This window comes from Nelusetta ayraudi, unplaced genomic scaffold (assembly GCF_046127955.1).
Source record: "Nelusetta ayraudi isolate G7.1 ecotype Tasmania unplaced genomic scaffold, CSIRO-AGI_Nayr_v1 ptg000090l, whole genome shotgun sequence".
Taxonomy (NCBI): Eukaryota; Metazoa; Chordata; class Actinopteri; order Tetraodontiformes; family Monacanthidae; genus Nelusetta; species Nelusetta ayraudi.
Window position 1 is genome coordinate 3,737,219 of NW_027466140.1, and position 23,232 is coordinate 3,760,450.

Here is a 23,232-nt window from a genome sequence, read left to right on the forward strand (position 1 = left end):
CGACCCTGGCTTTCTGCACTGCAGCCTTCTGCAACCACTTTCTCCCGCCAATTTTCCCTGTCCCTAAAAATACACAGCAAATATTTTAGTGTGATCATTTTGACATTCTGATATTTTTACATTCCTCCCACATTCTAAAAAATATGCCTGGGAGGTGAATTGGCAATCTAAATCAACTGGAGGAGTGAGTGCAAGTGCAAATGGTTGTTTGTCTTTGAATGTGGCCATGCAATAAAACTGCCGACTTGTCCAGGGTGTCACCCTGCCTTCGGCCCATGACAGGTGGGACAGGCTGCGTGCAAACCTGCGACCCTGAGTGCAGGAGAGGCGGTTGAGACGATGGATAAATGGATATTTTTACATGGCTGTTCCAATCACATCACAAACTCTGACTTCTTCTTTGTCAGATTCAGAAAGAAGCGCGTGGCAGATTTCAAGGCACAGCGCTGGATTTTCTTTTTTTTTTTTCATTGAAAGCACTTGAGCACAAAGCTCCTTTCAACATTTTATCATCTCTCTGACATCAGAGCGATCACTCAAGGTCACAGAGGAGGCCTGTGCCAGAACAATATATGGTATGAATATAAATACTGCATACTGTTAATGAAATGATAATTCTTCAACTGTCAAGGAGCTCCCCTCTCACTCCCTCCCCCTCCTCCCTGTGCTGGCTGGCTGCTTCGTCCGCAGGCGCTTGTCGAACCACCGCTGGTTGAGAGTAACTCAATTGGCCCGACGCGCCCTTCACCTCCAGTGTAAACACACTCCTTCAGCCAGTAGGGGGTCGTGCATCAGCGTGCCGAGGACACGAGGCCCCCAAGTCATTATCTTTGACCCAAATCTAATTTTTCGCTACTCGCGTACGAGCAGCGGAAGCAGGAAAGGCCGGACTGTGCATTGGACCGAGCAAACATCAGAGGGGGGTGCTGCACGAGTGAGTGTGTGTTGTGTGTGTCTGGCTGTGCGAAGCTTCTGCACGGTAGGTTGAACACTCACATGCGCACTACTCCACTACCGCACCGCTAGCCGCTCGTTGTCCAGCCAGGCAGCAAAATGTCATCTTGCTTTTCCTGCAGAACCAGCCAGTCGCTGTGTCTTATTAAAGCCAAGCTGGGCCCTGAGCCCGACGTGCACCACGCGTACATGTGCGTGCATGTGCGTGTGTGCATATGTTCTTTGAGACCTGTGGCCTTATGGCAGCCAGTTGTGTTAGCTCGCTAATCCCCCGACTGGGGAGATAATTGGACTTTGCACGTCTCATCAGGTCGTGCCAACAGACTGTCTCTCTCTCTCTCACACATGCACATATGCATGCACCGAGAATATAAGGATTAATATGTGAGACAGCGGGGGTTGCCGTGGTGTTTTATCACTGTAGAGCAGCAGCAAGAAGGTCGTGGGTTCCATTCCCACCAGGGGCCTCGAGCTTTCTTCAGTTACTCCTGGAGTCCTTAGACATGGACATTAGGCTGCACAGTGTGTGTGTGTGTGTGTGTGTGTGTGTGTGTGTGTGTGTGTGTGTGTGTGTGTGTGTGTGTGTTGGCCCTGCAGTGAACTGGCCTCTTGTCCACGGTGTAACCCCGCCTCCGCCCCAAGAGAGCTGGGATTGGCTGCCGTGACCCTGAGCGCAGGAGAATAGAGGCTAATAAATCGCCTTTCAAGAAATGAGGTGCGGGCGGCAGCAGGTGTCGTAGCGGGAAAGGTGAAAACGCTGACGGGCTCTCTCGGCCCCGCTCGGCTGGCGCGTGCAGTGCTGCGGTACGTCCCTGTTCGCTGTGATGTAATAGATAGCAATCAGTCAGATGGGGACGCGACCCGTCAGCTGCACAGATGATCACACGTTAAAACCATCACGTAGGCCGGTGTCACGCAGCCGCCCTGCCCCTCAACTGCTCATGCGCCGGCAAAGTCATTCCCAATCTTAACGGCAAACACACGTTGGCCCTGGATTGCGGTGGGTGTTGGAAGGCTGCGGCCCAGGAGCCGGTTTTTGCCTCACCATCGCGCCATCGAATCCGATCGAGAAATAATAATTGACCCCAGTTTCGCGCTTGTGAAATTTGAGCGTGCGCGTGCATGCGCGTGCGTGCGCGTGCATGCGCGTGCGTGCACGCGCCGCTGCTTTTGTGAGCCCGACAGAGCCTTTCAAAAATGCCGCAGCAGCTGTGCTTCTTACTGAACTTAACCCCGGCAATATGATATGAGCCCCAGTCATTTGCGCTGATCCCTCACTCGGTAGCAGGCGGCTCAGTGCGATCATTCAATCAAGTTAAAGCGTGACCCTTGACTTACTGTGCCCCGCCGGGTCGTGTGTGTGGCAGCCCGGAGTGCAGCGGCGACACTGAGCTGTTATTCCCCCATCAGTCATTAAAAGAACACACTTGACCTCAGAGTAATCTGCACTGGGGAATTAATCTTCACTTCCACTAAAAAGTTTCTCCTTAGATATCAGTGGCCATCTAGATCTTGATATTCAGTGAATTATGTTGAAATTGGAAAGAAATTGTGAGGCCCTTTTGAGCTGGATTAAATTTAACCAAATAACTTGTGAAGTATATAATAGCAAGCACGGCATCAGAATTAAATGCAAATCAAATAGTTCCTTTAATGTAGCAGTTTAACCACGGACAAACAAGAAATCCAAAACTATTTTTTAAAATAAATAAATAAATTAATAAAAATGTAATAAATTTGATTTAGTACTATTTATTTTTTATTTCACGATACTGAAATCTAACTCATGCTACACGGAGTTTGTAATCTGCAGACACATGTCAATATCTGTCTCTATTTGATAGGACTTGTAATATCTGCAACTCTGAACTGTGTGACAACTCAATGTCCTTCACATATCCCTTTAAAAGAGAACAGAAAACAAACAAAAAAAACAATGGATTTTTTTTTTCTCATCAAGCAAAATTCTCTTAATCCAATGGTCCTCAAATTTAGTGCAGGGAGAAACACACACACACACACACACACACACACACACACACACACACACACACACACACACACACACACACACTGCAATCTCTAGTTTAACCGACATTCAGGTGAATCCAGGACAGAATTTATTTCTAAAAAGGTACACAGTGAACTGAAATTGCCTCAGATCCATCGTCTTTGCCAGAACACACACTCGTGCGCACACGCACACACACACGCACTGGCTCTGGCTTTTTGGGATTCTCTTTTGATGGGCGCATAAAGACAGCAGGATTGGAAAAGGCATGAATATTGCGCACGGTTCATTCCCATTTAACTGCTGGCAGCCCGAATCACAGAGTGGAATAAATAACTGTTTTGAGCGCAATCTGAATTCACATTTGAGGGTATTGGGCAGGAAATCATTCTGTTTGTGGATGCTGCTAACCTTGGCTAATTGTTTTACTGCTGCCATAATTAAATGTCGATGTTGGATTGTTCCGACCTGCGGTGATAACCACAGTTTTCCGAGAGCTCCGGACCCCCTGCGGGCCTGTGACAGGCCTCAGAGAGCCGCCAGCAGCTCTACCGTCGCGGTTTGTCCTACTTCTGCGCAGCGCTCCGGGGGTTTCCTCCCACCTGTGAGCGACCTGACAACTAACTGTCCGCGTTCCAAACCTCCGTCGTTCCCCGTTCCCATCGATTTCACCGCGTGGCGGCGTGGCTAACGAGCGGGCTGGATGGAAATGGAGAAAAAAAAAAAAAGAGAAGCGGGACGCACCGTGGCAGGCCGGGAACATGACCTATTTTACCCACCCACTCTCACAAGTTGAGTCATGTCATTTCCAGCTTAGTCAATCTGTTCCACCTCGTACGTCTGGCTTTTAAGTGTGCGGGAATAATCCAGCACCGGTCTGAAAGCGTGCAATCGGGGCTGGCATGTTTACACACGATCCGATAATCTCGCAAGATAAAGTGACGATAGAAAAAAAAAAAAAACAACCAAAAATGATCATTTTAACTTCATGCCAGGGATGTGCAGCCCACATAAGGACCGTTCATCAGCGATAATGCCGCCGCAGCAGGGGGAAATCCAGAGTGTGCGTCACTGCATTATAAAAATAAACAACAACAACAGACCCTCGTTTCAGCGTCGCTGTCAACAGTGCCTGCGCTTCACGTATGACCTTGTTGCGTGAACTTCAAAGCCTGACTGTGAATGTGAAGGAGCCACTCCGTGGACAGCACCGGAGCGCCAGATTAGGGCGGTTTGGGGGCAGAGCCAGATTCATTGGCGGGGGGCGCACTGCGACGTTCGCCACTCGCGTACGCGCTCCTCGGAGAGAACGGGTGCGAGCCAGTTTCGGGTCAATTATCAGGGCCGCAGTGTGAAAAAGCGCTCAGTGTTGCTCCGGGTGAGCTGTTAGCGCCTGTTCACGCAAGCCACACAACTAATTTAACAGCCACCGCGACTGAAAACAGACACACGCGGTGGAGGCTAACACTTTAACATCTTTCTGCTTCGAAGTCCTGCAGCTCCAACCGTGGAAGACACATTTTTTTTGTAACACCTCTGAATCTCAGCTGTTAATTGTTTATTTTAAAGTAAAGTTTAAAACATTGATTTCTCCTTATTTAATTAATACCGTGACCTTTGATCCCCCTAATTTCTCAGCTTTGGAATTAAAGACCAGTGGACCAGAAAGACTGTTTATGCCTTTATTTTTGTCTCAAGAAAAAAAATAGCTGTTCTCTTTTTCTCTTTGTTGAAACTCACATCTCCCAAGACTTTGCTGCGTCCCAAGTTAGCAACTCAAAAAAAAAAAAAGAAAAAAAAAGACCAAAGCGTAACCTTGTTCTCCTCAGGCGGATCTCAGAGCTTCCCTTTGTGTCTTCTTCACTGAGTCGGCACTTACAGCCAGCTGGTGTCTGAGACAAGGCCCTCTAATGTCGTTCCATTCCCTTCCTTCATGTGTCATAACGAAAGGAATATTTCGGACATCAATATCACTTCACTCCACTGTACTCTGAGACTCAGACCCTTTTCTTTTTTTTCTTTGCTTATTTATGAGAAGAGGGGGTATAATTAGCGTGGAGCTGAACTTACAGAAGATTTTGCGAGCGTCTTTATTTGGCTCCTCCTTGATATCTCTTTGATGCCAGATGTCCCTCTGCACGGCGACACTCAGTCAAAGCCAGGATGGATGGATGGGTGGCGGAGAATAGAGACGCTTGTTGTTATTTTTACCGTCTTTCAACTCCTGAAACCTGGCCTCTCTGTGGCCTCCTCGCTGACGTGGAAGCTGCCAAGCTAAGCTGCCGTCCACCTCTCGCAGTCGCCTCCCTCGTCCAGCCGCCTCCTGCCGGGAAAACCGGCCGCGAGGGACGTTGGATGCTGTTCTGACACTTTCTGTTACTGCAGCTTTTCCTAGTAGGTCGTCTGCCTAATGTGTGTCCATGCATCAGACTGTGGACGTCCTGCTGCGTGAGCTTTAACTCAAGTAGCATTGTGTAGGCTCAGACGAGCTGATTTTATAGAAGGTTGTGGGTTTGATTCCAACCCGTGTTGAGGGTTGAGACACCTGGAATAGGCTCCACCAACCCTGTGACCCTGATTGCAGTATACATGGTGATAGAAACCCCTAGATGAGAGAGATGAGATATAACATATCCAATGAGTAGCCAGATTCAATACCCTGCCAACACCATCTTGTTGATGCTTCATGATTTATCCCGAGTCTTAAATAGACTGGGTACTTTTTCAGCTACTAAAAAACAAAACAACACAGGGCAACTCTGTTTCTAATCAAAGAATTTGAAGTTCAGGGTCTTGACCGACAACTCTACAGGAACATTGTCGTCATCATGAGTCCTCCTCAGGTCTGAGGAGACACGAGGGTCAGTCGGTGCGATGAGAGAATGGTGGACCTTCTGTGGTGTGTGTGTGTGTGTGTGTGTGTGTGTGTGTGTGTGTGTGTGTGTGTGTGCCTGCCTGTGTGCGTGCTTGAGGGTAATGAGAGCACATCGATGCCACGGCATTAGTCATTCGGGGAGCATGCTGCCATCTGAACTCTGGCCATTTCACACACCGGTACTTTTAATTGAGATTTCTCAGCGTCATTACATCACGCTTGCACTGGAGCGCGCTCACAAAAGCACACCTACAAATGGAACACAGGTTCGGAGGGAGCAGCACGGCATGTGAAGGCTTACTACACCACAGGCGTCCAGGCCAAATGACACGCTTCATATACAGATGGATTATGCGGTGCTGGTTTTTTTCTCTCCCCCCAGACGTGTGGAAGGTTCAGCAAAGCTTCCGTTTCAACAGGAAGGTAAAAAGCCAGCTGGAAGCTGTAAACAGAGGGTTAATTATGTTGTTTTCCAAGGATTTAAGCAGTTTGAAAGAATTATCACTTCGATCTAAATATATATTTATATATGTATATAATAAGACATCTTTGGCAACCACGTGAGGATATTCCTGTTTATCAGCTACATGCTAAAAGCCTTTTTCTTGACAGCATTCTTGGAAGAGAAAATTCTCTTTTAGATCAGTTTTTTTTTTCACTGCATGATGTATTTTTAATCATATTTTCCCCATGAGTTAGCCTGCTCCTTCAAAATAGAAAAAATATTTTCCTTCCCTGAAAAAAGAGCTCAAACTGAAATTAGCCATAAGTAACATCCACCTTCAGAACGGATCCCAGTGACACAGTGTCTGTACTCACAAATGACATAATGATTATGTTCAGAGAAGGAAGAGAATAAACACTGAGTTGAAGAAGATGAAGCTAAAAGCCACATTGTGGGATAATCACAGACCTTCTTCCTCTTTATGACGAAGTCCACATTTGGAATTAACAGTAAATAAAAGGAGAATCATTCAACACTGTGCCTCATTATCTGTTTTTGTTGTTCTCTGCTGCAGCGCTACAAAGGATGCGGCAGATGCTCCGCTCCGCACAATGTCTCACTTCTGTCTCGTTGCCACATTTAGCTTTTTATTGATGTATAAAATAGAATAGAGTCCCTCTCCCTTGGATGGCAAAAAAAAAAAAAATATCTTGTGTCGAGAGCGCTGATAGGTAGATGGAGACTTTGAAGACGCTTGTTACCACAAAAGGTAAAAGGTTGGACTGGGAAAAAAAGAATTCCTGAAATTCTCTCTGCTCCTCGCCAGTTTTTGAAGCGAGACAGAAATTGACACCTCGGCGGTTTAATGAGGAGAAAACTGGCTGGCAGCTCACACATCCTTTCACTGATCGAGTGTTTATGTTGTTAAAAAATATGTTTTATGTTGTTGTTTTTTTTTTGGTCTGATCAACAGCGGGACAAACCTTCCCACTGCTCTCTAGCGAGTCAGACACAGAGTGAAGCCATTAAAAATATAATTGCCCGCCGCAAACGGACGCCTTTTGCAACTTCTCACGGCTGAGGACTTTCTCAGCGTTGCGTCCCCCCTGTTGAAGTCGTGGCTACTTTATGTTTTGTTTTTTTTCCTCCCTTCCTCCCCTCATCGTCCATGCTGTTTGTCCTGGAGGCCCAGTGCATCCTGGTTCACCTGCTGGCAGCAGTAATGGGACTCATGTTCCGCCTGGTTTCGGGCCGCTTGCTTCTCATGTCCTGGACGTGCTGTCCAGGCGGCAACAGGCTTGGACGGATCACACATTCATCGCCACCAGTCGCCCAGCCAGCCGTGACTGTATTCTTGCCCCTCCCCCTCCCAGCCCTCCTCCCCCGCCTCCTCCTCCTTCCCTCTGCTGGACTCTGGAGTGACTGATGGTTTCTTGCTCTGCGGCATCCGTCCAACAGCCCCTCCCACCCCCGCCACCCTCCATTCTCAGCGCACATCCCCCTCTTCTTCCTCCTCCACCTCCCCCTCCCCCTTCATCTTTTTACACACACGCCCCTCTTACGTATGTGCCGTCTCCATGGTAACACGTGGTATCAAAATGGCACTGGTGGCCCCGGCGTGCTGCTGTTGGTGGATTTACTGAGGCAGAGAGACGGCCGTCGTCCAGCTCAGCGCTGCCAACAGCAGAGCGGCTTCCAGCCGATCGTTCCATTGTGTCCCGGTCATATTTTGCATCACTGAACACCCAAACGTCAGCGTCAGCGCAGCATGCTGTTGCTGTCAATAGAATTCGGTTCATAATAAAATTTAATGCGGTAATCCAGGCCGCAGTCAGTCCCTCCGTTATCAGCAACAGCAGCGCAGCCTCTCCTCTTATTCAGCGTTTGTCCCCTGACCTCCTTTTCTTTCCTCTCTGATATGTTTAAATTGATTACGCCCTCATGGCGATAGCCTCAGGTTATTAATGAGAATGAGAATTAATTGATTTTTTTTCTTTTTCGTGCCACTAATATTCAATAACATAAAAGGTTGACCCATCCTTGGCTTGGCAGCACATGAACCGGTTTTCCTCTGAGGCTCCCTAGTGGCCGCAGATGGCACCGCAGCAGGACACTGGGGCATTCTGGGACTGCTTTTTTTCAGCACCATTAAACATGTAACGGTGTAATAAAGGAGTGGACGGTGCCTCCGCAGGCTCTCTTTGGCTAAGGTGTTGCAGATAAAACTTTTAGCTGAACAGGAAGAGGGGGAAATGTTATTGCTGCTTTGGACTGTGTCGTAGTGACACGGCCGGAGTTTATTGGATGCACTCTGGAGTGCGGCGAGGGTTAAGCGGGCAGAAAATCTCGGCTTCTCTTTGTGTTGCTGTGAAGTGCAGTGCGATAGAGGTGCTGCAGGGAGGCCCAGAGCAGACGCTTCACTTTAGTAATTATTATACCAATGGCTCAATTTATGATTAGGAGTGTGTATGTGTGTACGTGCCTGTCTGCGCAAATGTTCTTTGTTTTACTGAGTTCCATTTTATTATGGAAGACGTGAAGGTTTCAGGTTACACATTTAATAAGACAAAAGCATCTTCAAGAAGGGAACAGACTCTGTTTCCGTCCTGCACTTCACTTGAGTCAAAGGAAACCAAGTGTATGTACCAACGAAGACAGAATGAATGTTTTCAATATAACTCTGTAATCTTGCCAAAAGAAAGATATTTGATGACGGCTGATTGCGACAGAATTAGGATAAAACGGCCGTCCGTCACATTTCTATTTTCTTCTCACTTCTACCTTCCTATTTTTAGGGCCTTTTCATCTATTTAAAGTATTTGCATCCCTTCTGTAATGGTCTAAATACACCCAGAGCGTCGCTGTGTGGTGTTTCGTAAGTCCTCTGTTGGGCATTATCAGGCTCGCACACACTGGCGCCCCCCTCGGTATCATCTCAGGGGTTTTCGATTAGTGCGGCTGGAGCTGAGCGCCAGCCTGACATCCGTCACCCACCCCGTCCTCCCAGCTGTCACCGATAAACTCCTCCCGAAGGGCCACACCGTCTGCTCTCAGGGGAACCCGGGCCCCACGCCTGCTCGCCGAGACCTACCTGTGTGTGCCCCGCTCGCCGCAGACTGAGAGCCAGGCAGATAATGTTCGCTGCATCCTTAATCAGCAAAGAGGATTAGGGCGCACCTTTTCCAGGCCGCTGTCTCACAGCACAACACAGAGCAGGAATCGCTGCTGTTTACCCGGCTTTTGATATGCTGCTGTGGTTTACATTTCGTGAGATTTAAAAAGAAAAAAACAACAACAATATTGCACCGTCCTGGACGGCGGTTCCTGTGTAGTTAGTTAATTAATATGTTATGTTATGATCAAAGTTTTACAGGAGATTGTTGTGACACATTTTTTTTCTCTAAACAGTTGTCTGAGGGTTTAACATAAAATTACTTGAAATAATGGTTTATAATCACTGATGGAAAACAAAAATCTGACATGACAAAATATTTGTATTTTATTTTTCAGGTTTCCAAACAATTCTCCAAGACTCCATAAATCTCTGTGTAACCTTCAAGCAACTTTTGCGAGTGGCAGTTATTTGACTGCGTGGGGTTAAAGGTCATACTCCCACTACTGTTCCATTTCAGCCGGACACACATGGACATCAATCAGCGGCAGTAAAAGGCAAAAACAAACACTTTTACTGCGCCGCTTTCATACGCCTTTTGTCACTTGCGTCATGGTCCCTGAAAATCAATATAATGGCACCATGTTGAGCACGGCTGATTGGTCAGCACCTTTTGGTTGGTTCGGGGCTCACTCTCAATCGTTCCAGCACCAAATGGAATTTTATTGCTGCGGGGACGTGAGTGATTTGTGGTGTCTGTGTTGTTGTAATCTGTGTTGAACTGGATCTGTGAAGCGCGACTGCTATCTGTGATTCACAAGCTTTTGATTTAGCCGAGATTAATCGGCTGTGTGTGTGGCCAAGGTCAAGATAAGTCCAATAACTTCAACACGTGTTGGCTGTTAACAAAACTGTACATAAATCACTGCTCTCTCTGCTTGCAAGGGGTTATTGTTTTTAACTTATGAACTGACCAGGCACGGGCGGTTATTCTCGGTGGTTTGTCCCTCCAGGCTGAATGCACAGCTTTTGATCGCTGTGCACTCACTCCATCTAGTGTCCAGAGGTGTGCATAGCAGAGAGAGTCCCAGTGGACGCTGGCCATTGGATGGCCAGTGAGGCTGATTTCCAAGTTTGATCGATCACTGTTTATTCTTTCACTGTTTAATCACACATGTATCGGCTTTAGACTTAATAATCGACCATATATACTATGTATGTATATATATATATATATATATATATATATATATATATATATATATATATATATATATATATATATATATATATATATATATATATATATATATATACATATATATATATATACATATATATATATATATATATATATATATATATATATATATATATATATATATACATATATATATATATACATATATATACATATATATATATATACATATATATATGTACATACATATATATATATATGTATGTACACATATTTATATATATATTATGCCTTGCTGTAGATATTCAGCGTAGAAGTGATCTAGTCAATCTTAGAGACTTTGTACTTTCGCTAGGATGCAGAAATGTGTCTTCACCCTCCCCCCATCCCCCCGATTTGCCTAATGCATGTTGTTTCCGTGGGTTGTACGTCGATATTTTTTTTTCTAGCCAAAGTAGACAGGCCCGTATAACCGGTTTAGTCGACGCATTATCGGATCATTTTACATCATTTTTCGCTGTAACACGAGAGCAAAGTCTCCTCTGCACCATGAAGGAAGCGCGATCCCAGCCGCCACTTTCGATCACTGCTCCCGCAGTCCGACCCCCCGCCGTGCATGCGCAGCATTACATGGAACACACGCCCGTGTTTGCCGATCCGCATGACCTCCAAATGAATGTTTAATGAGCATTTTTTCGAAGTCGTAATGGCATGTCGCTAATGTCCTGTAATGATCTTCCTGTTGATGGCCACGCCTCGATGCTTTCTCCTCCACTACGCCTCTGACAGTTGACAATGGTTTGAACTTTGCTGCTTGTAGACAACACTCGGCTTCGCTCCACGACTGCAAGAGTCCCACTCGCTGCTTTTTTTTCCTGCTTCCCGCTAGAGAATTATGACTTTTCCCCTGAGAAAAACGGTATCAGGTAGGCTGATGATTCTGGTTTTCACTGCTTTCCCCCCCACGCTTTTTTGTTGTTGTTATTGTTTAGCTTAAATTACAGTTGTAAATGTCTTTGAGGTGTGTGTTCCAAAGCTAGGGTGACACACTTTTGTATGATGTCTGTGAACGATTCGGCCGCTAAATCTTCAGAGATCTGGGTTGTTTTTGTTTCTCGGCGATTGGTGAAAATTCGAGGAGCTGTCCGGTGCTGAAGTGCTGATGCGCAGCTGGTTTGCTCAAAAGTTCTTGTCAGAAGCTTTTGTTTATTTTCTGAAACAGCTCTTGGGCTTAACTAATATCTCGATGCTGTTTAAAAGAATATATTTCTGTGTCTGATGTTCAAATTAACGACCTGTTCAAAATTTAAGTTCCAAATTCGAATAAAAACGGGCTCACTTGAAATCTAATTCATGGATAATATTGAAAAGCCGTCTAAAAATGACAGTTCCGTGGGAGCCCTGTAGATGGCGGCATCATTCAGGTCATCGAGCAGCATGGTGCCGGCGCGCGACAGTCAGGGACATGAAGCAGAGCATAACTTTTTTCTTTTTTTTCAGTTTGGCTTTACAAAATGCTGCAGTTGAGCCGTAAAGTCATAATTCATAAGGAAGGTTTAACGTCCAGACGCCCTAAATTCTAATTGATATTATAGTCGTATTTGGCCGTTTACTGATATCCACATTGAGATGAGTTGTAGTAAAAAGATTACAAATAATAAATGAATATAACGCATACATCATCTGTGATTTTCGCTTATTCCCCCTGCTGCCTCACCGTGTGATAAATTAATAATGTTTATTTTATCAAATGAGTGGACAATTTCCCAATAGATGATGCGCGGGATGCTCGCGGTTTAAGTCATTCAGGAGAAGATTTTACTGCAAACTGTTCCAGCAGCTCACGACGGTTAACTTTTACTCGTCATTTTGTCACCGTCTGCTCTTTTAAAACAGCCGATCGGAAACAGTAATTAAAAAAAACAAAACACGCTGTTTCCTCCTTCCCACTCCTTTGTCTCTCTTCCTCTGGGCACCACCCCGCCCCCATCACACACGCACAACGCGCACCCTTCCACCGTGCAACATGAAGAATCTCATGTGACGACCCCCGTGTGAAAAATGCACATTTCCCCCCCGTGCGCGCTGCTTTTGTGCCTCCCTATAATTGGCCTCCGTGTCCTCTCCCTCCCTCCGCCTCCCCACTGCTCACTGTGCGCGCGGTGGGCTGGATGCTCTCGGCAGTCTGCGCTCTGCTGCATCCACAATGAGGCACGTCCCGCTTCTTATTCTTCCCGGCGTCCGACAGCAGCGAGATAAACCGGAAGGATCTCCTCAGTGATCCCTCTATTCAGCTTTTTTTCTTCCTTCTTTTTTTAACCAGATGCAGATATTTTGTTTTTCTTCCGCGGCGTGAGAGGTTTAGGGACGCGGGATACTGAGACCTACTTCCCGGCCTCTGCAAACAGGTGTTTCCGTCACCTCCAGCTGTGCCTCGGGGGCTTTTTTCCCCCCTCACCCGCCACCGTTCAACGACTCGCTCTGCCTTCCTTCCATGTGTCCGGCCATGTAGTTCAACCGGGTGGGCGACGCACGACCGCATGCACGGACCGAGCGGGATGACTGGTGTTTGTTGTGATGCCGGGAGAATGAGAGTGTTTGGGGGGGGACACGCAGCCTGCCGTGGCGGTGGACCGGCCGTTTTTATCGCTCAACTTTCACGTCTTTTCCCGAGGACGCAGCGGATGCTACCTGAAACACGTCGTGCCTCATGAACAAAAGAATTGCAACTGTACTATTTGACATTTGATATCCCGTCTTTCCTGTTACTTAACAAGTCGTCATTACCTCAGACTGTAATTCAAACCTCCCGTCGCCTGGACTCTGGCTTCTAGAATTACAGTTTTCTGGAATTTTGAAGGGTTTGTGTTTGTCTACTGCTCGATTTTTAATTTGATTTCCCACCAAACCGGAGTTCTTTTCTCCGGAGTGCCGCAAAACTGGCCATGGCTGCGGCGATTGCCAGCTCCCTCATCAGGCAGAAAAGGCAGGCGAGGGAGCGGGAGAAGACGAATGCCTGCCGCTGCGTGAGCAGCCCCAGTAAAACCAAAGGAAACTGTGAGAAACCCAGTCGACTTAACGTCTTCTCCCGAGTCAAACTCTTTGGCTCCAAGAAGAGGCGGAGGAGACGACCAGGTCTGTTGCGCATTTATCACCACCAGGCTGTCGTCGCGATCATTGCATTTGAATTTCAATAGTGCAAACGCCATTAAAATTAAAATTCCATTTATTGCTCTGAACCAAAAGTTTATCGCAGAATGAAGGAAGTTGTCAAGATGTCAGGTAACATCTGCCATTGCAAACTGCCCTGTGAGGTGCTGGACTTGAACTCAAAGTTTGACTTTCACCAGTTCACTTATGACTGTCACTTTCAGGATGCACTTGACATTCCATAATTTTAATAATTCATAAATTATACTTTCAACTTTTGAGTAATCTCATAATATTGCAGGTGCTCGCCCAACAAAGTATGTTGGTTCATGTCTTTGAGTATTATGTGAATATAAGTCATGGATGAGTGGCCATATTAGTGACTGTCACAGTTTCAGAAGTACGTAAACAGCCGAAGCATCCACTTACTCTTGGGGTGAGAGCCAAAGTGATTTTCTCTGCATATCTGAGCAGATACAAAGCTCGTCTTTTATTATTTGTCTCCAGCCTCCTGATGTGCACCATGGGCCTTACAAGATTTAGCTCTGCAAATTAAAAGCACTTAACTGATAGCCTGTCTCCTGACTGTGAAGCGCACAGACATTGTGGTGCCTCTCTAATGCAACATCTATCTCCCAGTTTTGGTGGCCAGTCTTGATTGTCTTGATTGTGATTGGTGGTGAAAGTGTCCATGTTTTGTCATCCATTTGTCATCCAAATTCTAGGTAGTTGTAGCTAAGAATAAGAATTAGAGGGGGGAAAGATAATTCAGCTCACATATTCTCACATTCAACTGGATTTTCTGCGATGACATATTATAGTTCATAAAGGGATTTGCTTGAAGATACATATTTCATGTCTTACATTTCAAGATCGAGGAAAGGCATTATTAATTAAAGATCCTGATCCTGATTCAAGTGAACCATTTCAGGGTTAAAATGACCCTTTGATTCTGTGTCAGAAGCAGCCAATGACAAACAGGAACTCGTTATCTATCTTAAACTTGGAACCTGGCATGTGCACATGCATTTCTTGAAGCATATTCTCTATTCTCACCATCCAGGCATCCAGTTCTGTGTTAATAGACAAACGTGTTGGGAATTATGCTGTAAAGTCTTCTCTGGGTCCTGCAGCCGCAATCAGGTTAGAAACGGCGGCTCAGAAGTTAGATGAGATGAAAGGATAGATGAGGTGTGGTAAACCAGAGAGGAGGACAGTGACCAGGGAACAAAGAGCTCTTGTCACTGATGGAACACAGACGGGCTGCACAGACACTTCAAAAGGGAATCTGTCTCTTCTGCCCTCTGAAACTGTCATTGTCTTATAGACATGTTCATTTGATTTTACATTTTTACATCTTCTTTAATTAATGTGATGACACGCTTGTGCTGAGCTCATTTACACTGTAGTACAGTTGTTTTTATAGGTTTTCTAGATTTGTTTTTTTTTATTTGATTGATAGAAAATCCATAAAACTTCACGCTTTATATTAAATTATAATTTTGTCTTTTTTGTTTTACTTGTTTAAAGTGCCAATAAACTAGGGTGAATATTATGTTCCCACAGTGATGCTGTAAGTTGATTCATAACACTAGAATTGTTTAATATTAAGATTCAGATTTTCTAAATTATGAAGTCAGGTAGAGTCATCAACTAACTAAAGATTTTGTGCTGCTTTTCGAGTTCATTCATGGCAGATTTGTTTATTTGCAATCAGTCTTAGATCCCCTGGAAAATAAGAGCAGCACAGCAGGTGTAAAGTGGCTGCAACATCTGTGTGCAACATCTTTCTGTGTGCGCAGCTCCCAGCAGCTCAAACTAAAGGAGTCTGAATTCCTTTAAACATGCTGCTCCGTTTCTCTCTGATGGCCCCGGCCTCGTTTCCGCTGAAGCTAACTGACTAATCTATCACTGTGTCTCATTTCTTCCACAACTGTTACAAGCAGCGAACTGACACTAATGCTGCCAAACGTTCCCTTAAAAGACAGTTTCATTGTGCGTGCCTGCAGCCAGTGGTTTTAATGCGCCTGCCTCCCTGTCTCTGCCTCCACAGAGCCCCAGCTGAAGGGGATCGTGACGAAGCTGTACAGTCGACAAGGCTTCCACCTGCAGCTGCAGGCAGATGGAACCATTGATGGGACGAAGGAGGAGGACAATGGTTACAGTAAGTTTCACAGCTCTATGTTGTCACCTATAGCCCCGTACATCTTAAATAGTGGAACTATATCTGACGTGATTATGTACAACAAGCAGGACAGAATTAGCTGCAGAATTAAAATTAAGGTTGTAAGCACACAATTTATATTTAATAGGTGAATATAAGTTTTGAATAGATTTTAACCTTTTTTTTAAAAAACAATACTATTTGTTTATTTGCTCTCTTTTGGATTATTGAGGGACATCCAGCTGCTCCAAAACTTTAATTATCTACTTTAATTAAGTTGCCCTGCCCACTTTGTTTTCTCGAGTGCAGCCCTTGAGCCGAGAGGAAGTTTGGTCCCGGTAGAAACGCACCACCTTAAAATGAATTTAAATTAAATTGAAATTGGATGTAGACAAGGCAACGGACAGCGCCCGCTGTCAAATAAGAGAGGCTGCTGTGTAATCCTGGCAATAAGCCGGAGCGTTCCCTCCGGAGCCGCTGAATTAGTCGCCCTCTGCTGAATTGCTCCCTGGGTGCAGATGGTGGGTACCTGCCTTATTAGAAGCTTCTCTGTGCAAACAGGGAGAGTTCAACCGTGTGGAGGTTTCCGTCCACAAGTAAATGGACAATAAAGATTAATTCGATGAGGTTGGCAAAGACTCAGTGTCAAGACAAACAAAAATCAAATTAAAAATGAACTGTGCTGTCCACGCTCGGGCGACACGCTCCGGACCACCGCGCCCGTCACGTTATCGTGGCCTCGCTCTGCTTGTTGACTTACATAACAACTGGCCCGCAGCGGCACCAAAATAGTTTTTGAAGAGAAAATTAAAGAGTGCTGCTGAGTAGGAAAAGGAGGAAGAGTGAAGCTCTTTGCGCTGCTCCCAAAATAGCATTGTTAGGCGCTGGGTGCGCTTGTCTCCATGGCGACGGAGAGCGCAGTCCTCTTGGAGCTATTGGTGTCTTGTGATGGTGGGAGAGGACCCACACACACACGCACGCACACTCACACGTACAACCAAACAAAGATTTTTAAGTGAGAAGATGCACGGTGCCTTTTGACTTTGTTGCTAAAAAAGTTGAGTGTGATACTTTCATGAGGAACGGAAAACATTTAAAGCCCCTAAGTGTCACGAATCCCATTAAGTTATCTCTAATATATATATATATATTTATATATATATATATATATTTGATATGAGATTTACATTTCTCAATCACAGTAACTTATGTTAGTTTTCTCCGTCTAATTCTTGAGAAATATATTTTACAAAACGTATCTGCCAATAAAAGCCACTGGCTGTTGTGATAACATTACACTGCACTCCAGTGAGCCAATATTATGCCTACTAATGCTATGTCACACTGTCATACTGCTGCTGTAATTGTGGGCTTGCGGCTCCCAGAATGAGTAATCAAAAGGATGAAATAGGCAAACAGGTTTGAAAAAGAAAAGCATAAAAATGTCCCCCGGGCTTCCGCAGGCTTCTTGCTCCGCATGCTCCTCGCCTCTAACAAAAGGTCTGTGAGTGGGTGGCGGCCCTGTCATCCCCTTCAGTGTGCTCAGGTGTTTTCTAGGAGCCAGGAAGTAATTGAGTTTCCCCTCTCGAAAAAATCTCCATCAGTGCAGCGGCGGGTAATCTCCCTGACATGAGGTGGACAGCAGATGCGTACGTATTCATCAGTGGGGGCGTAGCACCGGGAGAAAACCCTCCGTAGAGCTGGAGCGGTGCAATCACTGAGACCAGAACAGCTTCCCTCGTAAAAACCCTCCTGGAGAGGAAGACAAGTATCATGTCCAAAAGAATTATATTAACATTATTCAAGGACAGATATTGCAATTCTTTGGAAAATGTTAAAAAATAAATACGATGAACAGTGCAGAACATAAATGTTTGTCGTGGTGTTTACAGATCACTGCCGAAGCTCATCCGCAAAGTTGCACCGGTGTGAAAGATGTTTCCCCTGGGAGCCAAATGCTCAGACCGTATTAGTCAGTAATGGTCTCGTATTATGCAAATTTCACTGTGCCTCGGTTTTCTAAAAATATTGAGTCTCTCACTTGTCAACAAGCTCCTCGGGAATAATGGAGAGTCAAGGCCAGTCATTGCTTTTTCCGATTTCTCCACATCCCTGAAAAACAAAGGCTTGTGCTGGAAATCAGTGATCCGGGAACGAGCTCTTTGTGATGTCACAAAAGGGCACCGATGCATCACTGATTCCTCTGACAGGTGAGGTGGTGCAACGAGGCGTCACTCTTAGCAGGAAGCAGGAAGTGAAAAAAGCGGGGGGGGTGGGTTCAGAGGACAGGAAGTTGAGCAGCACAAGTGAAAGACTTCATATAGTTTTACACTCAACCAAGGATACAGTGTCAGTGCCCGTTCACTTTATCAAGTGCATGTATTATGCATCGCTCGTAAGGCTGTTGTTCACAAACAGAGAGGCCGGGGGGAGACGGCGGTTTGCCATCTTGAAGCAATGCGGCTTAGATTAAACAGTCCATCTGTAGAGCACTCGAAAGGCATCTGCAGACCAGGATTTACTAAGTGCCTGACAAGAGGCCTCAATGTTAGGACGCAGCGTACTCACAGCCTCGCTTGATGCAAGACATAAGTGTGATTTAATGCCTCCTGGCTGCCGAAACAACCTCACAAGCGAAGTTGAACGGCTGTTGCTGTATTTGCTCGTCCTTCTGGCCAAAAACTCCCATAGAAATCATTTTTGGACAAACTTGAAAATGAATCGGTTCGGTTTAATTCTCGACCAATGAGAGCGAGAAAGAAGAAAGAAGTTCTTCAGGGTTTGAATTTGACTCGGCCAATCACCTTTCACGTTTTTTTCCTCCCCTTTGCAAACTCTTTCCATAATCTCTTTGCAGGATGGATGAGTGAAATAAAGGAAATCTCCCAGCTGTTGAGCCAGCTTCCTGTCTAAACCCCTGATGGACAGTTAAAAAAAGACTTTATGTTATGTTTCTCCTCTGGCCATTATTTACAGTAGTGAAAGGGGGTGAAGCTAAAATCTGCAGCGGCGGTGACGGCAGCCGCATTTGAGTGGTTGTCAGACAAAGAGGCCGGATTCTTTTTTGGGAGGACTGAGGCATGACTGTGTTCTTTCAGGTGGACGTTCACGCGCCTCCCTCAGCTCAGACTGAGTCCTCTGCCAGTGTCTTATGAAACACACAGAGCAGACGCACCGCGCAGGCCGCCATTAATTGGGAGGAGGTGTTCCTCGCTGACCAGCTGGGCTGCTGCTGCTGCAGCCTCACGACGCAGCCGGCCGGCCGCAGGACAAGTTCATGTTTGTGTCTCTGAGCATCGGCGGGGTTGCGCAGCGTGTTTACTTTCTCCTCCTCACTTACACAATATGAGCTGCCGGGGGGAGGAATAAAAGATCGTCGGCACCGCCAGCAGACAACAGTGTCATCGGTATTTACATTTGGCTGCGCACTTTGTTTACTTTGAGCGGCGCTCGTCGTCCTTCCACACGAAATGTGATTTTTACTTCACGTGATGCGGAGCGCTGCCAGCTGCTTTCTCCATCTTCCGTTTATTTTTATTTATCTATTTTTTTAAGCGCTGCTCATTTGTTTCATGAAACACCCCTGAGACGGAGAGAAAGCTGGCGACGCACTAGACGATTATCAAGCCACGACCAATTAAAAAAAAAAAACCAAAAAACATGGAGAGACTGCAGGGCTGTTTCAACCAATTTCACCAACAACATAATTATCTGTGCGCACACACAAGACATTTTGTCCAGGACACAAGACCACACAATCCAATCTAATCCAATCCAACAATCCAAAGAGGATTCCAGAGAAAGCACTCACACCGACTCACACAGACGCACAGATTGCTCAGACACTCGCGTCACCAAACGTGACTTCAGTAGATAAACAATACGCAGATCAGTGTCAAGCTTCCGTCCAAGCTGGAAATATAACACCTTAGAAATCCTGACCGTCGTGGCAGTATGAGCGCTGCGAAAGTAATTAAAAACATGCAACATCTGTTAGCTGATACGTCGCGGTTTGTTGCTTCTCATTGGCCACTGATCTGCTATATCGCAACTGTCTAACGTTGTTGACACTTACAATGCCAGTAGAGGAAAAGAGCCGACTCAACTGGGAGTAAAATAGTACTTGTATCATATGTTGCCAGGCTTTGGCTTATTGTGTGTGTGTAGTTGTTCTGTGGTTATGAGATCTTAGCTTTAACTTACAGTCTAGCTGGAAGTTATTTCTGTATCATGGAAAAGAAATAAACATCCATACTGGTGGAATTTACTTATTTTATTTCACTTTTTAAAATTTACTAAATATATCCTAATAATAATATTTGATGAACACCTTTTCCTCCCCCTCCTCTTCTTTCCCTCCCTCAGCCATGTTCAACCTCATTCCAGTGGGCCTGCGAGTGGTGGCCATCCAGGGGGTGCAAACCAAACTCTATCTGGCTATGAACAGCGAGGGCTTCCTGTATACATCAGTAAGTACTGTATGCATGTCTCCGGCACCCTGCCCTCAATTTGTAACCATGTCACCGCCGAAGAAAACTCGAGAAAATGATAACTTTCTGGTGCCTTCGGAGGATCTGCAGAGATGACGACTCGACTCTCCGAGGCCAAACGCCAGCGAGTCGCCCTCTGATATATTTCAGTGTCGATTAAAAGTTCAAGGATTGTTTGAGCGGGAGGTGCAGTGGCATATCTTATCGCCGCAGCTGGCTCTTCATCTCTGATTAAATGTACAATGTGTTGAATAATTCAGCTGCCGGCCAGACAGACGCCCCTCTAAGTCTTCCTCTAAAATGCCACCATGTAATTGCGTGGCAGGCGACACGCTGGCTGGCCGGTCCATGGCACAAAAAAAACAACCAAAAAAATACACGTTCACCGTTAACGGACAATCATCATAATCAGATTAGTAGAGATTGTCCATTAGGGGAAAGGTTGACTGAAACAATAGTGATTGATGGGGACGAGATGGGAGAGAGCCGAGGAAAGCCAGCGACGGCGAGGCTCTTTCTTCAAACCCATTGTAATGTACTCAGGCGATAATGTGACAAGGGAAAAGGGAAAGGTTTCCCCGGATTTGTCTCGTAAACACACGCAATTGCATTAATACGACGGGTGAAATGTGATTTCGCCAGGCACCCGTCAGAAGCATTCGGCAGCGCTGCTTGACGGCACTGGGCTGATGGAGAGCAGCAGAAAACTGCTGTTACCTTCATCTGGAAAAGAGAATAACTGGGTGGTTTGTTGCAATAAAAGCCCTACTAGCCTGTTTCCTTACACTTCCACTGTCCTTAGCAGACTGTCTCCAGCTGAATTTATGAAGCATCATGAATTTTGTTTATTTTGTTTGTCTTATTTTGTCACTCACTTGCGCCAAGGGATATAACCTTTTATTTTAAATCATTACTTAAATTGGCTGTAGGTGTGAGTGGGAGTGGGAGTTGTTGTTTGTCTCGCTGTGTGGCCCTGCGATAAACTGGTTACTTCTGTAACTTGCCCTCACCCTCGCAAGGTGGCCTCCACCCTACACAACCCTGAGTGCAGGAAAAGTGGCTATTGATAGTGGATGGATAGATGGATGATGGATAGATGATTACTTAATTTTATTTCTGATATTTCTGATTTTTGTTCTAATATTCTCATATTTATTTAGTTGCACGCAAGTAATTTGTCCCTAGCCAGTCTTATCAGAGGTAAATCTCCCCTAGAAACATGCCTCCAAAATGGAAATAGCTACAGAGTATATTATGTATATTATGTATTATGTACAAGTATATTATACACTTTCGAACAATGGATGTCACAACGGTAGCTTGCATAAGGTTTCCTTCTATTTCTAAATCTTATTCAAAATCTAATCCAAAATAGGCTGTCATCGACGTACACTGTGAGTTTCATGTTCATCGTATAAATGCAAAGCTGGATAGCTAGTAGTTCTTTAGCTGGAGTGAAAGTCGCCAACTGTGATCCGTAAAATAAACAAACAAGCAAAAAAACAACCCCTCAACAGTCAACATACTCTTAAGTAAGACCCTCGAAAAAAATGACAACATTAACGCTGAAGTGAGTGAGTGTGTGGTCGACTGTAATTACACTTTAATGAGCGCGTGCATTTGTTTTGACAACACAGTAATGGAGGTTGTCTCAGCTAAGCAACGACTGCTGGGAGTGCACAGGAATAATTCGCCTCCTTGCCATAATTTAAACACACACACACACACACACACACACACGCTGCATGCTTTTTTTTTCAGTGCTGTATTTAACAAGGCTCCCCAGCAGTCTGCCACTCCCGGTTAGTGATTTTAACGCTTGGCTGTCTGTGATAAAACATGTGCGGCAGGCTGAGGGGTTAATTTAATGGATGAAGATTAATTTAATAGATGAAAATTCTGCTGGGCAAAGACTCAGCTGTGGCAGCAACTGGCTTGTTGACGAGCTGCCCTCAAGTTTGTAGCATGAGGTGGGTGCCAAGCGTCTCACAACTTATACTGGCCTAATGTTCAACATAAGGTGGCGTTTTGCCTTAGTAGGTCGTCATTTTTAAACAGCTTCTTTTTATTTTTTTTATCCGACGTCCTGCTAATGGTAAAACATAAACCTCTCGCTACTGTCGGATGCTAAATATTCAAAGTGACTGAGACCCATGGAAACTGTCAGGAGAGGCAGCGAGCAGAACAGGGCCGTCTAACGATGGCAGCTACTGCGGCGCACTCAGATGCTTCTGTTTACACTAATTTTATTTATTGGCTGGAACGAGTGGCCTGGCATCTCGGCAAAGAGCCACAACGTCTCACCGCGCCACGGGTAGCGCCACCGCTAAAGATTCCCCAGTCGTGATTGGAGCTTGAACTTGCCGGGTTGTCAGCCGCTACTCATCCCACCTCTCTCGCCTTCTTTTTTCTGAGTACCGTCGCTCGTCCGTTCGCTCGAGGAGCTTCTCTTTGGCGAACGCGGTGCAGCTTTGATGTGCGAATGCGTGATTTCGTATGAGTTGTGTCATCGCTGATTAGCCTGCTTCATTTTTAATTTTGAGCCACTATGTCATTTGTATCCTGCTGTGCTAATTATTTCACAGTGGATTCTTGGTGTTGAAGGTCTTGTGTTTGGCCCGCCAAGAAACCAACATGAAACAGATTTCAATTTAAACCCAAGCATTGAAATTAGAAGACAGATTAAAGGGCCTCCTCGACATACGGCGACGAGTGACTCACGCGTCATATGTAAACATGTTGTCTTTTATCATATGCTTGTGGAGCGCACCGGCTGCAAGTCTCATTAGAAGAGCACTGCCGCCTTCAAACGCAGGCCGTCATGTGCTAG

At 45.5% G+C, this 23,232-nt stretch overlaps 1 protein-coding gene across 4 annotated transcripts in view; it reads left to right on the forward strand.

The window, feature by feature from the left end:
• Window positions 1-23,232, forward strand: part of fgf13a (fibroblast growth factor 13a) — an 82,339-nt gene that overhangs the window by 45,624 nt on the left and 13,483 nt on the right. For 2 of the 4 annotated variants that reach the window (XM_076046587.1, XM_076046586.1), the window contains exons 4-5: window positions 15,802-15,912; window positions 20,278-20,381. In XM_076046587.1, the coding sequence (XP_075902702.1) occupies window positions 15,802-15,912; window positions 20,278-20,381 (215 nt within the window). Of the gene's footprint in view, window positions 1-11,269; window positions 11,525-12,759; window positions 13,734-15,801; window positions 15,913-20,277; window positions 20,382-23,232 lie in introns of those variants that run through there. The other 2 variants (XM_076046589.1, XM_076046588.1) reach the window with 2 other exon arrangements.